Source organism: Electrophorus electricus, chromosome 26 (assembly GCF_041902795.1).
Source record: "Electrophorus electricus isolate QZ-2024a chromosome 26, ASM4190279v1, whole genome shotgun sequence".
NCBI lineage: Eukaryota > Metazoa > Chordata > Actinopteri > Gymnotiformes > Gymnotidae > Electrophorus > Electrophorus electricus.
The window spans coordinates 182,827-195,715 of NC_137522.1; the positions used below are offsets into that span (position 1 = coordinate 182,827).

The window sequence follows — 12,889 nt, forward strand, 5'->3', positions numbered from 1 at the left end:
TTGAAACTTTTTGTGAACGGGTGGCTCTTGCCTGGCTTGCCTGATTTCTGGTAAATCATGAAGAAGTGACCCTAAATTACTAATATCTTTCGGCTCTAATCGTAGTACTTCGGGATCTGCCTCCATTTTGTGTCGTCTTCGCGATTTCCGGGTTTCGTAGCGTTGGGTTTGCTGAAGTCCTATAGCACGAACGGCCTTGCAAGATCTGCTTTGAGGAAAGTTTAAAAACGGGTCATTTTAGTATGTCAGTTGCGCCTTGTTACTGTCTGTTTAATATTTCTGTTTTTTTACGTAGACTGAAAGATTTGACAGCTCGAATCGCTTCCAGTGTGCCCTGCCTGCAAGTGGATAACATGAAACTGATTACGATTAGTTAACGTTACTTAGTTGCCAGTTTTGCTTCGTAACCGGTCAGTTAGTCTGATATTGCTGGAGGATTCTTTTTGTTGAACTTATTTCTTTCAATGCCGTTACAGAGACGAATCGCTCAGTAGCAAAAGGTAAGATAAGATATGCTTGACAAAGTATTCACATGCGGTGTGTTCTCAGAAAGCGATAACTTGGCGAGTTGCTCTGATGATTTGTCATGTAAAACTTTGTTAGCACTCTGATATAACGAACTGAATCCTTCGTTAAGCACCATTTAGATCAAGCTGCGATCTGACTCTACATTACTGAGTTACTGTCAGTTCAGCCAATAGTCTACCTTTTTTTTTTTTTTTTTTTTTTTTTTTTTTTTTTTTTTACACACTATTTAACTTCTGCAAAGATAACACCCTGTGCGTGAGGTTTGCTTTCCAGAAGCACTCCATGATGGAGTTTCCAGGTATTTTATGCGGTCATATGATCAGATAGTCTGTCACCGTGTGATTGCAATTCGAAGCTGGGTTAAATTTATTGTTATATTTGTGATCATATCCTTTTAAAAAATGTAATTCGTTTAAAAACTCATCACGAGTTTGCCAGCCTAGGCATGGATCAATACGCGTCATTTTACGTGTCCTGGATTTTACCTGCTGATCCATTTCCTTGTTCCGAGTTCTGGAATGATGCTTTAGGGAAAATTCAGTGTATGGTACATTAACCATTAAGTCAATCGGTATAGGACCTGTGCCGAGAGGTAGATGTTACGTGTTCCCTAAGGTACAGAGAATTTAATCCCTGATTTCTCCGGTGTCTTATTCGTCGGAGGTTTCAATAGACTAAAAGTCCGCCATCAGTAGGCGCGTGCCATATTGTCCAAATTGCACGAGTGTCAGCATCTACCCCACTGTGGTTACCACTGGATACCCACACCCTAACCCACACCTTAACCCTAACCCACACCCTAACCGTCATACGACAAACGTACAGATCTTCATCTGGTTTTGATCTGTCGCCAGTACTTTAGAGCTGAATGATATTTTAAACACTGATCACACCATTGAAAACAGTCGTGTCAGCTCAGTTTGGGCTATTCATTTGAATACATTACTGAATATATCTGATAACTTTTAACAGCCCTTTTAGGTAAGCCAACTGAGTTTTAAGGTGGATTTATTATAGACATGTTAACCAACATTAAGTTTACATTACTGTATGTGTACAGTTATACATTGAAATAATTCCTTACACAATTGAAAGGTTCCTGAAGTTAAACACTATTCGTTAATATATCTTTCCTATGAATGTATGGTGGCAGCATACCTGACCCCTTCATGTTGAGTGTGGAAGATAATTTAGTTTTTTCCAAAATCACAGAGAACTAGGCTAAATGTGTGAGAGGACTAAATGTAGCATTGGTTCCTGTGTTTCCAGTGCATGCATAACAGAGAGCTGATCACCTTAACCTTTTTAGTTTCAAGCCTTTCTTCCGTTACTTGTTTGGTTGCTGGTAAGCCTGCTTAACGACATTCCTTTTAGGACCGACCAAGCTTTGTAGCACCTCATATCTCTGTTTACCTGGTGTATGTGCCTGTGTGCGTGTGCGCGCGCACGTGTGTGTGCATGTGACTCAGATGGATTTCTTCATGTGTGAACGTGCTCAAACATTTCTGAAAACTAGGGGTGTAGTCAGAGTAGCAAAACATTCTCTAAACTTGTTGGAAACTAGAGGGGTACAAGGAAAGAAAGTATAAGAAGCACTGCTGTTCTGCTCATGTCAGCAAGCCCATCTGACTGGTTAGGGGAGCTTTAGTATCTGGAACTTGTGATTAGAGCAGAGAAGGAAATAGCAGGGTTTTATTCACTTTTGAATATGCTGGCTCTTGTTTGCATGTGAAGAAGAGTAAACTACTCAGGTACTGTTACATGTCCAGGTAGGGTACGGGAGCTGTCTTTTTATAATATGCCAAGTTAAGTGTTAGTCTTGGCCAAATTAAATCCATACCAGCACTGAGGTATTTGTGTTTCTTCTTGGCAGAGCCTCTGTGGCGCAGATAAAGAGAACTGGTGAGATTGGGGCGACGGTCGGCGATCTCGGCGAAGCACCAAGATGCCCATACCTCCTCCCCCGCCCCCTCCGCCCGGACCGCCTCCTGCCCCTGCCTTTAGTCAGGTAGTCTGAAGAAAACGCATCACATACTCACACTTAGAGCATACTACTACAGACACTGGATATGACTGATTATTCACTTGAATAATCCGTTCTCTTGAATAATCAATTCAGAGAATGTTTCATGTTTGCTATTATTCTAATCATAATTACAAACATGATGTAGCCATGCTAAATACATTAGGTTGGGTTTTTTTTTGGCTCAGTCTTGTTTTTCGACATTTTCTTCTTTTACAGGCAAACACCAACCCACCCAAACTGTCTCGAGATGAAACGAAAGGAAGAGATGCTCTTTTGTCAGATATATGCAAAGGGACCAGGCTGAAGAAGGTCACCGTCATTAATGACAGAAGTGCTCCCATTCTTGAGAGTAGGTCATTGGTGTGGTCTCGGCATGAGTGAAATTCTTATTATAGTAATGATGTTTGACGAGACCTGGGTTGTAGCTAATCGTTTTTGTGGGCGTTTGTGTTTTGATTCCTTAGAATCTGGAGGTGGAGGAGGTGGAGGCAGCAGTGCTGGGGGCTTTGGGGGCAGTTCTGGGTCTAAGCCAATGGGAGGCCTGTTTAGTGGAGGAGTGCCCAAACTGCGGCCAGTGGGAGGTAGTTCTAGAAGGGCCTCCGTGGAGAAAGCCTCTAAATTATAGTATATTGTACCTTGTAGCCTTTCAAATGGCTTAAATCATTTTATTAAATAAGACATTATTATGCTTTGAGTGAAGGAGCATGATTGCAGTTTGGATGTAAAGGATTAACTCTGATTTTGGAAATACGGCTTAAAATTGTTTAGCTTTGAATGTGGCCATATATTCATAAAGCGTCTCTGACCTTAGTTATTGTTCCCTGTGGTTATAACAAAGATTAAAAAATGAGTTGGACCCTGTTTTGGATTTGTTGAACTGTTACAGTGCTGAACACGAAATATACCACGTAAATGTTAACAATGGTAATGGGATGGGGACCACCACTTACCGTAAGGAAAGTGGAGTACAGAGTGAACGGCGTGGATGAGGACGTGTTTGTGTTTGCAGATGGCACCGCCGGCAGATCGGCACTGCGGCCGCCCGGTTCCCGTCCTGCAGTGCCGCGCACTCCCAGCAGCACTAGCAGTCCCGTGGGCCGCCAAGCCGACGAGGAGCGTCCTGCAGCCCTTGAGCCGTCTCGTAATACCCGCCCCTCCTTGCCTGACGCATCTAAACCAGCCAGTGCGTCTTCGAAGCCCGGCAGCTCTGCTCCTCCCCCGCCTCCACCTTTTAATCGCCGTGGCAACAGTGGCCCTCCAGCTTCCCAGCAGAAGGTCACTGGCCCGTCCCTTAGTCGTGAGAAGCCTCTGCCTCCACCGCACGCAAGCAAGGGTCCCCCTCCCTCGTCATCTGCACGCGATGCTCCCTCGAAAAACTCTCGCCCTCCACCTGTATCTTCAGCTGTGCCTCCACCCCCACCACCCTACCGACAGCCCCCTCCAATCACTAATGGTGACCCACCCCCAGAGCTGCCACAGAGGCGTAATTCGCTGAACCGGAGGACCCATGTTGCGGGCAACACTCGCAGCCAAGCCCCTCCCCCGCCCCCTCCGCCGGCCGCCCAGCAGAGCGGCCGACCTCCGCCACCGGCTCGGGAGCCTCCGGGACGCAGATTAGGTAGCACAGCTGCTGTCATGCTTGCTAAGGTTGTTTTTGAAATGTTACTGCTTATAAATTCCATTTGCTGAAGGCAAATGTGCTAAAGCCTCATGCATGTTGGTCAACAAATAAATAAAATCTGTTACCCTGACTATTCTGAAAACAAAAGTACACAAACCTGTAGACAACCTCGTGTCTGCCGTCTAATTTTCCTCAATGTCTTAAATGCATCCTCAGAGCTAACTAGAAAACTTATTAGTAATACTTACCTCGTTGTAAAAGGCCACTCAAAGGTTAAATGCATTGGTAGGACAGTTCTTTTTGTTAAGCGTCACATATCACTAAACAGTTTGTGTGTTTGTATTTATTAATAAAGCCCCCCAGGTTCCCCCAACCGGATCTCGGAATGGCATCCGAGATGCTCCTCCTCCGCCGCCTCCCCCATACCGTATGCACAGTGGCACCTCACAGACCTCCTCAGAGCCACCTGGCCGAGGAAGGCCTCCACCACTCGCATCCTCCGGTCGTCAAGTCTCAGGACACGCTCCTCCACCCCCACCTGTCCGCAACGGGCACGCCACTGGCTCCAGGGCTTATTCTGGTGAGTCCGAGTTAGCTTATCACAGTTCCTAGAACCTTCCTGGACCAGGTCAGTTTGTCAAGCCTTGTGCTATGACATGGTGTGCTGACTTATTGAAAGTACTCACCCCCTTGTGTGTATATTGTGGTAGGGAGAGATAGAGAGGTACTATTTAGTACAATACTCCAAAACTTTGTGGCTGTAGATCCTTCATCAGCTGTTCTTCACAAAGAGAAGCACTTTGCTTGCAGTTGATGAATTAAATGTTCTGTTTATTTAGAAATCTTGTACCTGTCAGAGATCAATGACAGATCAGCTTATCTGCAACTTGATTGTCATACATGTTTGAAAATAGCACTGCAGTCAAATGATTTCTCAGGAATTCAAATCATGCTACTGTGTTTCCTCGCTGTGTAAATCGATAAAGCCGTTTCTCAGAATTCGGTTGTAAGATGATTGGGGCAGAAACATAGGGTATGCTCTCGTGTCACCACAAGAGATTTAACCTCTGCCCTAATGCGTTTGGTTTGTGAAATTTAAGGTGTGAGAAAATAATTATACATTGTGGTTTGTTACATTAACAGCTAATTTTCCAGACTTGGGTTAGGCCTTGTTTTTGAGTAATTGCAAGACATGTAGCATAATTGCAAGACATCTGTTAAATTCGTTTTGTATCTGATATTACACACTCAGCTGCTTACGCACAATTCTTTAAAACAATTTGAATTGTCTAAACAGTTTAAATTTACATTTCTTCACTTTCTTCTTTACAACACATTTCCAAAAGACCCAAAAACACATTCTTTGTTTGATGCTTGACTGAGTAGTTAAGGTCTGAGCTGTTTGTGTGTCCTTGTTTGGTTTCAGATGATTTTGAGTCCAGGTACTCCTTCCATCCTGTGGAGGACCTGCCCCCACCAGAAGAGTACAAGCAGATCACAAAGATCTATCCCAGTAAATCCAGTAGAGGTAATAGCCAGTTTTCCCAAACTCATTTTACATCCTGGGTTATATATTTGTTGGCACTTCACTCTTGGTAATTTATGCAATGGCTGTGCATTAATAATTCAGCTATAAGATGAATGAGGTAAGTAATATATCTCTGGCTGTATGATGGTCAAATTTGGCATGAGCTTGTGCAGCAGGCAGTGTGACTCCTGTTAAGACACTTCTAACCTCTATACCAGGGATTAGTAGCACCTGCGCTTGAATGCAACAATACTGCAAAGTTTCATAGCTATGTATGACTCAGTTCAGATTGTCACAATTGGTGAGGTGGATCAGGTTTTTTTGAACAGTATCCTGGTCCGTGACTGAAATGGCTATTTTGAATTTTAATCTCTCCATACTTCAGTGATGCTTGGGTGATGCAAGAACCAAGTGATGAGACGAAGAGCAGAATTTATAAGAAGTGCGGTTAGGTTTGTTGAGCTTTTCACATTAGATTGTGGCCCTTGTTAATACAGAAACTTCCTTCTCTTCTTCTGCAGCTGTAATGCGAGGGGCTCCCCCTCTGCCACCTGTTGGGAGGTGAACTGCACTCTGAGTGGAAAATAAATGTAATCCAACTACACACATGCACACGTAAGAAGACACTAATTCAGCGGTATGCAAACGCAACCAGAAGCTGACTTTAGCACAGAGAATTAAACATGGGATCTTTGCATTTACCTGATAGAAGTATTATCAGGTCAAGAGCATTGTTGGGCCTTAGGAACCATTTTTTATTAATATAACAGAGAGGTTGTCCAAACTTTTGCACATACTATATACATGTCTTTAATTATTTTGTAAAAATGGAAATAAATAGTAACTATGTATGAAAACTAAAGCATAACATTTTGACAGGGATACTCACACCTTTGCATATAACTGAATAACCAGCTAGATCATTTGAATAATTTTCTCCAAGCTGCTGCAGCCCCATGCACCTCTAGACCCGAGACACTGTGTTGTGGCATGACCTTGATCAGCAAAGAAAAAATGTATACATTGTGCCTATAGGGAGCTGTGTGGTTGACACCTCCAGGTGACCAAAAAACGTGCTACATGTGCATTCCAGCTTCTCTGTGACTGGCCACAGGGTATCTACTAAACCAGACCGTTAGCACTTGTTGATCATCGGTAGCCCTATAAGAGGGGCAGGAGAAACATAAAGCGGCATTAATTGCATAATGATGAGAGAGGATTATATTTTTGTTCTCCATTATGGGATGTTTTCCCTAAAATGGGAGGAAATGTGTCTAGATATTGGACAAGATCATATGAGTTTAAGTGATTTATTATTATTATTTTTTTGTTGCCAAAATGATGAAGTTGTTAAATTCTTTACTTGGTAGAATCATTTATTGCATTTGGACAAGGTCGTTGTTTTTCTGAATATGAACATCTGAGCAACTTTCCAGTAAATCCTTTTTTTCAAATTATTTGTTACCTTTGCTGTGAATTGCAAAAACTGACGCTACTTTTGTCTGTGAAATTTGAAACCATAAAACTTGCCAGATTTTAAATTGGCTTACATACTTAAAACTGACAGAGAACACTAATTGCTACTAAGCACATAATGTCTGCAGTAGGCTCTGTCGTGTATTTTAAGGGCCTGTTCTTGGATATGTGACAAACTGTTGAAGAAGCTGCACTTGAAGACTCTAATTTCCTTATAAATTGCTTTAGCGTTCTGCCAAACATTTGCCTTTTCCATTCTGTCACGTTTGACTTGTACCAGTAGATAGAACCTCAGTTTGTTAATGGAGAATTTTAATTGTAACAATGTATATTACACTATATGAAACGTAGTAAATGTTTCTATTGTAAAGTTTGTAATATAGAGAATTAAATACTGAAAATGTAACATTAAATCGTTTTTCAGGAGACACCTTTTCTTACCATAAACGTTTATCTGGATGTAGGCGGTAAATGGCCAGATGGGAGTCCGCTCAACTTTGTTTGGCCAGATGTAATTTTATATAACGGTTTGATAGTCAGTTTTCCTGAGCCGCCGGGTCTTCACATTGAATCTGTAGGCGGATGTGTGTACTGTCATGTTAAAACTGAAATAAAAGGTTATGGGAAGTTTGTGTAACTTTTTTATTTACTCATTGATTTTGTTCCATTTTTAAATATATTGTAATGTACTTCACCAGTGCAGACAAGGACTGGCTAGGTCACGCTGTCTTTCAGTAACCAATGTTTAAAATATTTGCCGGGAATTTTTTTCCGCCAGTGTCAACAAAGGAAATGACTTCAAACTTCGGGCCCCTTGATATGAGCGCATCCAGCTCTTCGATTGGATGCTTATAGGCGTATGCGCCTAGACAACCAATCCCAGCTTGGTGCGCAGTAAACGTCAGAGGAGAGAAGCGCGCCAGTCTGTTAAACCCAGCAGAAAAGGCGAGGGTTTAAGACGTTTTGTGAAGGAAAGCGGACAGAAGCTTTATAATCGTACATTAATCTGGTAAGATACGAATGTGCCTCAGTATCGTTTGGTCGTGAGAAGTATGTCAAACTGTAAGACTGATGTTTTTGTTCAGATTTTGACCTGGTGACGACACTTCGGCGCCAAGCGTAAAACGAGTTTGCTTTGTAGCTTGCTAGATTTTTGGTTTTGTTGGTTTGCTCGCTAGGAACGCTTGCTATTTGTTGGTTTTACGATCGTAACTGCAGGTTATTATGGTTAATAGTGTGTTCAGCGAAGTTTAATGCACATATCGGCAGAGATGGCCCTAGATGTTTAAAAGCAAATGTAGTTAGCTAGCTAAATAGGCTTTGAGGCTAGCTAGCTAGTTTCACGTTGCTGATAAATCTAGGCATGTTTTCTTTGATTTGTAAAAAAGGCAATCTTACTAGCTAACTATACATCTTGGCTTACATATCTTAAATTCTAGAAAACGTTACGACTGCAGTGCTGAGTTGGTTATATAGCTAGCTAGCGCAGTGTGGTGGAAAATAATTATGCAGCAATCACTACCATTAATGACTGACGACTGCTTTTCCTGCAAAAGATAATTTACCTTTTCGTTCAGGTCTGCTCTCTAGTCTCGAGAAAATGCCCAACACGCGCTCTCAAAGCCATCCCACCCTCCAGTTTCCCAAGCGCAAGTCGTTCAAGACAGTCTCCCGCTCCAAACGTTCCCCTCAACCTCCAGAAAATGGAGTGGCCGTCCCTCTTTCTCCGAAAATGTCTACCGTCGAGGACGTCCGAGACACTCCTCTTTCTCCCAGAAACCCCGTGCTCAAAAGTAGCTCTCTGTCTGAAAGGATACCCCTCAGCCCACGCAAGCGTACAGGTAAAAATAAATAAGGGAACGTGCCTTTAATCAGTTCCTCTGGCAAACTGGTGGTCGTATGCGTGTTAGACTCGAACACTTCCGTCTGTTTCAGGTGATGAGAACGCATGCAATCTGCCTACCCCTCTGCAGGGCTCCCCTCCCAAACAGAGCCGCCCCTCTCCATGTTCCCCTCGCAAGATATCTTTTAATGAGAACACCCCTGTCTTTAACTGCCCCCCTCAGTCTAGCCCCACATCCCCCTCTACCCGCTCCTCTCCCAAATGCCCTCGGGGGAGCTTGAGTACTGACTCCTCAGCGCCGAAGGAGGTCCCTGTAACACAACGTTTTGCAGAGCAAAGTGAGTGCCATTTATTAATAGTGATTTGATACTTGTTTGTGTGCACAGTATTTGAGTGAATGGAATAATTAGTTTATGATGGTTTACCGCCTCTTCCTTTTGATCCCTGTACATTTTCATTGGGTTCTGACATTTTTCAAACATTGAACAGATATGTTTATGCTGTTCTTTTTTTTTTTTCTTTTTCTCTTTTTCCTCCTTCCTTCAGAGTCCCACTACCAGAGTGTGAAGCAGGTGCTCCACACAGCCGTGCCAGAGCGACTGCTCTCGCGCGAGTCGGAACGGGCCGTCATTGTCTCCTTCCTTGAGAGACACGTTGTCCCCGGCAAGCCCTCCAGTCTCTACATGTCCGGAGCTCCTGGGACCGGGAAGACGGCCTGCCTGAACTGTGTGCTTCATGAACGCAAGGCAAGTTTTCAGCAGAGGAGGGTGGGCAGAAGGCTCTCGAGCAGCGCACAGACGCAGCAACGAGGGTGCCCTCGAATGACCCTGACTGCTGTGTTTATGGCTCGTGTGGCAGGCTCTCATCGCAGGGGTGCAGACCGTGGTGATTAACTGCATGACGCTCCGCAGCTCCCAGTCCATCTTCCCTCTGTTGGCTGAGAAACTGGGAGTCTCCGGGGGACATGGTGTTGGCCCCCTCGGGAAGCTGCTGACCAGTTCCGGCCCCACTGTGTGAGTGCATCAAAGGGAGATCTTTGCTGTTGGATTTGTGTGTTTAAGTAGCGGGTTTAATTGTGTATCTCTGTACGTCTTTGGCAGTCTGTTGGTTCTGGATGAGATGGATCAGCTGGACAGCAAGGCCCAAGATGTCCTCTATACCATCTTTGAGTGGCCTTATCTTCCTAAGTCTCGACTGTGCCTCATTGGTGAGTGTCAAATGGTCATTATATGAAGATTTCTTTTTGCTATGTGGTGTCAGTTTCGTAAATTTTAACCACCAACATGGAAATGAACTCTACAACTGGGTCAATCAATGGCATTAACGTTCTCTTAACAGCATGTGTGTGTTTTAAACATGTTTTGTGCAAACGTGATCCTCCTATCCACAGGCATTGCCAACGCACTGGATCTGACGGACCGTATTCTGCCCAGACTGCAGGCCAGACCTCGCTGCAGACCACAGCTCCTTCACTTCCCCCCATACAGCCACCAGGAGCTGATGGCCATCGTCCAGGACCGGCTCACGCAGGTCAGGCTCTCTTCACATGCGCTTGCACGTGCACCCGTGTTCTCAGTTTCTCAGTTCATGAGGTTTAAATTTGTTGTAAGTAGGCGAAAATGCTAAGTTGATGTTTATTGAACAGGTTTTTGTGGTAGTAATATCAGTAATTGGCTTTTTCATTTTTAAATTCAAGGTTAATACAACTTTACAAGAGTATGAATACGATAATGCATTTATTTCTTTCCTTCCCGTTTTTAAGATTAAAAGAGGTCAAATGAGGCCTAAAACATTGCTTCTTGCGTTGGTGTCATGGCTCCCTCTCTGGTGCTCGCAGGTGTCTGGGGAGGCTGTTCTCGATCCAGCTGCTGTGCAGTTTTGTGCCAGGAAAGTGTCTGCAGTGTCAGGCGACGCACGCAAAGCTCTGGACATCTGCAGGTACAGGAACACTTGATGAATCTTTCAGACCATCATGCTGTCAAAGAGCCATGTGCATAAGAGGTTTATAATTGGGCTACGGCACACAAAATGTGCACCATGGTATTTAATGCCTATTCATATAGTTACAGTGGTGATTATTAGCGCACCATTGTCAACTTCCAGCTGGGGTTGTTTGTGGCCTTCTGAGATCCTCTGCATATACTCCCGGTTATTGCAGTTTTCCCTCATGCTTACCCCAAACAAACCAAAGATGTCAAATTTATCAGTTGGCTAAACGGGCTCTATATGCAGAATTTTGTTCGTTTGTTTTACATGGTTGGATCATCCAGTCCATGTTGGCTTGCTACCGTGTAATTTACTATTGCAGAGGTTGAGGTGTGGTAGTTTTAGCCAAGCAATGAATCGTTAATGTTTTGGTGATGCATTTTTTTCCACGTTTGCATATCGCACAAACAACAAAACATGCAGGCAATACACGTTTACGAGGATGTTACCACGGCAATTTGCTGTTAGTCATGTTAAATTTAGTGATGTTTTAAGAATCTGGCCCAAAGTGTAATTCAGTGGTGTCCTTCCTGCTCTTGGGACCTGTTCTGAGACGTTTCCCTTCCTCTGTTCTGCTATTGTACGCAGGAGAGCTGTAGAGATGGCCGAGGCAAGCAGCAGGGCTAAAACGCCGTCTGAGTCACCAGCAAATACGAGAGGTGAGGGTACGGATTAATTAGTCTGCTGCTTTTGTTTCTGTGAATTGATATCGAGCAACAGGAAGACATTTCTGTGGTCTGAATCGCCCAAAGGGGTATCGGCCTGGAGCTTTTAACCCTGTGGAAGGCTTCGGGGGGCCACAGATTCATTTTAAAAAGCTGCTGCTGTGCTAATATGGTCAGGGAGCATTATCAAGGCATCGGTTTTGCCAGTTCCTCAGCAAGTGTCTGTTCCTGACGGGATGTGTGTCTTGTCCCAGTGTCCCGCGTGAGCATTCCCCAGGTGGCCCGGGTGCTGTCAGAGGTGTATGGGGACCGCATGGCCTCCGGTGGAGGGAGTGAGGGGGAGAATTTCCCCCTGCAGCAGAAACTGCTGGTCTGCTGCCTGCTCCTGATCACACGCCACGGCAAGAGCCGAGATGTTCAGCTGGGTAAGGTGAGTCTGGAAACACACGGAAGATTCGCCTTCCACTGTTCGCTGCTGTTAACCATGGCTTCCATCATTGCTGACCTGCAAACGAATGTTTCGGTGCTCATGGCCCGTTTCTGTTGTGCTTGCAGTTATGCGAGGTCTACAGTAGACTGTGTCAGCAGAGGCAGGTGGGTGGAGTTGGCCAAGGGGAGTGTCTGTCCCTGTGCACCCTCCTGGAGAGCAGAGGTATCTTCTCCCTCAAGAAGGCCAAGGAGGCACGACTCACCAAGGTAAGTGAGTACCACCTGCCTTTCTCTCCCTTCTTAATGCGAGGCCAAGTGGAAGCTCGCTCACTGTGGTGGGGGTGGTGTTCTCAGATTTCTCTGAAGATTGAAGAGAAGGACGTGGAGAATGCGTTAAAGGACCGTACGCTACTGGGCAGCATTCTAGCTGCAGGCCTGCCGTAATGTTTCCATGACGACAGGCACCTTCACACCACCTTGTACAGATATTTATTTTGTCTTTTTTCTTTTTAATAAATGCATTATAAAGTCAGTAAGAATGAATCAACCTCCATGGATTGTGTACCAGTGATTGGCTTAATCGTACATTGCAGTAGTAAATTTTTATTATTTTTTTTTTGTGTGCATTTTGTTTTTATCAATTTTACAGCATGTTGGTAAATACTTTTTAAGAGGTAGTTTAATTTTTATGGATATCCAAGTTTTTGTATATGGGTAACAGGTAATTACTTGGTATGCAAATAATAAAATGGCTTTGTTTGCTTGCATGAGTAACTATTGATATGTT

General features: G+C 44.0%; 2 protein-coding genes across 5 annotated transcripts; both read left to right on the forward strand.

Annotated features, from left to right (window-relative positions):
• Positions 1-170: 170 nt before the first annotated feature.
• LOC145653838 (WAS/WASL-interacting protein family member 2-like) lies at positions 171-7,806 on the forward strand. 2 transcript variants are annotated; one of them, XM_081708212.1, is made up of 8 exons: positions 171-500; positions 2,402-2,536; positions 2,771-2,903; positions 3,019-3,135; positions 3,564-4,172; positions 4,531-4,755; positions 5,602-5,703; positions 6,225-7,806. In XM_081708212.1, the coding sequence occupies exons 2-8, from the start codon at positions 2,474-2,476 to the stop codon at positions 6,266-6,268; spliced, it is 1,293 nt and encodes a 430-aa protein (XP_081564338.1). In that variant the 5' UTR covers positions 171-500; positions 2,402-2,473; the 3' UTR covers positions 6,269-7,806. The 2 variants fall into 2 exon arrangements, with proteins under 2 accessions (XP_081564338.1, XP_081564339.1); XM_081708213.1 differs by lacking the exon at positions 171-500 and adding an exon at positions 770-2,297.
• A 256-nt stretch (positions 7,807-8,062) lies between these two features.
• LOC113582509 (cell division cycle 6 homolog (S. cerevisiae)) lies at positions 8,063-12,869 on the forward strand. Of its 3 annotated transcripts, none has more exons than XM_081708209.1 (12): positions 8,063-8,188; positions 8,757-9,020; positions 9,115-9,360; positions 9,569-9,768; positions 9,881-10,035; positions 10,123-10,229; positions 10,413-10,552; positions 10,860-10,960; positions 11,597-11,667; positions 11,928-12,103; positions 12,229-12,373; positions 12,457-12,869. In XM_081708209.1, exons 2-12 carry the CDS (start codon positions 8,780-8,782, stop codon positions 12,471-12,473), a joined length of 1,599 nt encoding a protein of 532 aa, XP_081564335.1. In that variant the 5' UTR covers positions 8,063-8,188; positions 8,757-8,779; the 3' UTR covers positions 12,474-12,869. The 3 variants fall into 3 exon arrangements, with proteins under 3 accessions (XP_081564335.1, XP_026874089.1, XP_081564336.1); XM_027018288.3 differs by having other exon boundaries at positions 12,229-12,369; XM_081708210.1 differs by having other exon boundaries at positions 9,246-9,360; positions 12,229-12,369.
• The last annotated feature ends 20 nt before the right edge of the window (positions 12,870-12,889 follow it).

Excerpts from the sequence above, each read along its gene's own strand:
- LOC145653838 (XM_081708212.1), top strand. The coding sequence starts at position 2,474 with ATGCCCATACCTCCTCCCCCGCCCCCTCCGCCCGGACCGCCTCCTGCC. Across the intron at positions 3,136-3,563 it reads CAAACTGCGGCCAGTGGGAG|ATGGCACCGCCGGCAGATCG; the intron begins GTAGTTCTAGAA and ends TTGTGTTTGCAG. Across the intron at positions 4,173-4,530 it reads GCCTCCGGGACGCAGATTAG|CCCCCCAGGTTCCCCCAACC; the intron begins GTAGCACAGCTG and ends TTATTAATAAAG.
- LOC113582509 (XM_027018288.3), top strand. The coding sequence starts at position 8,780 with ATGCCCAACACGCGCTCTCAAAGCCATCCCACCCTCCAGTTTCCCAAG. Across the intron at positions 9,769-9,880 it reads GTGTGCTTCATGAACGCAAG|GCTCTCATCGCAGGGGTGCA; the intron begins GCAAGTTTTCAG and ends CTCGTGTGGCAG. Across the intron at positions 12,104-12,228 it reads GAGATGTTCAGCTGGGTAAG|TTATGCGAGGTCTACAGTAG; the intron begins GTGAGTCTGGAA and ends TTGTGCTTGCAG.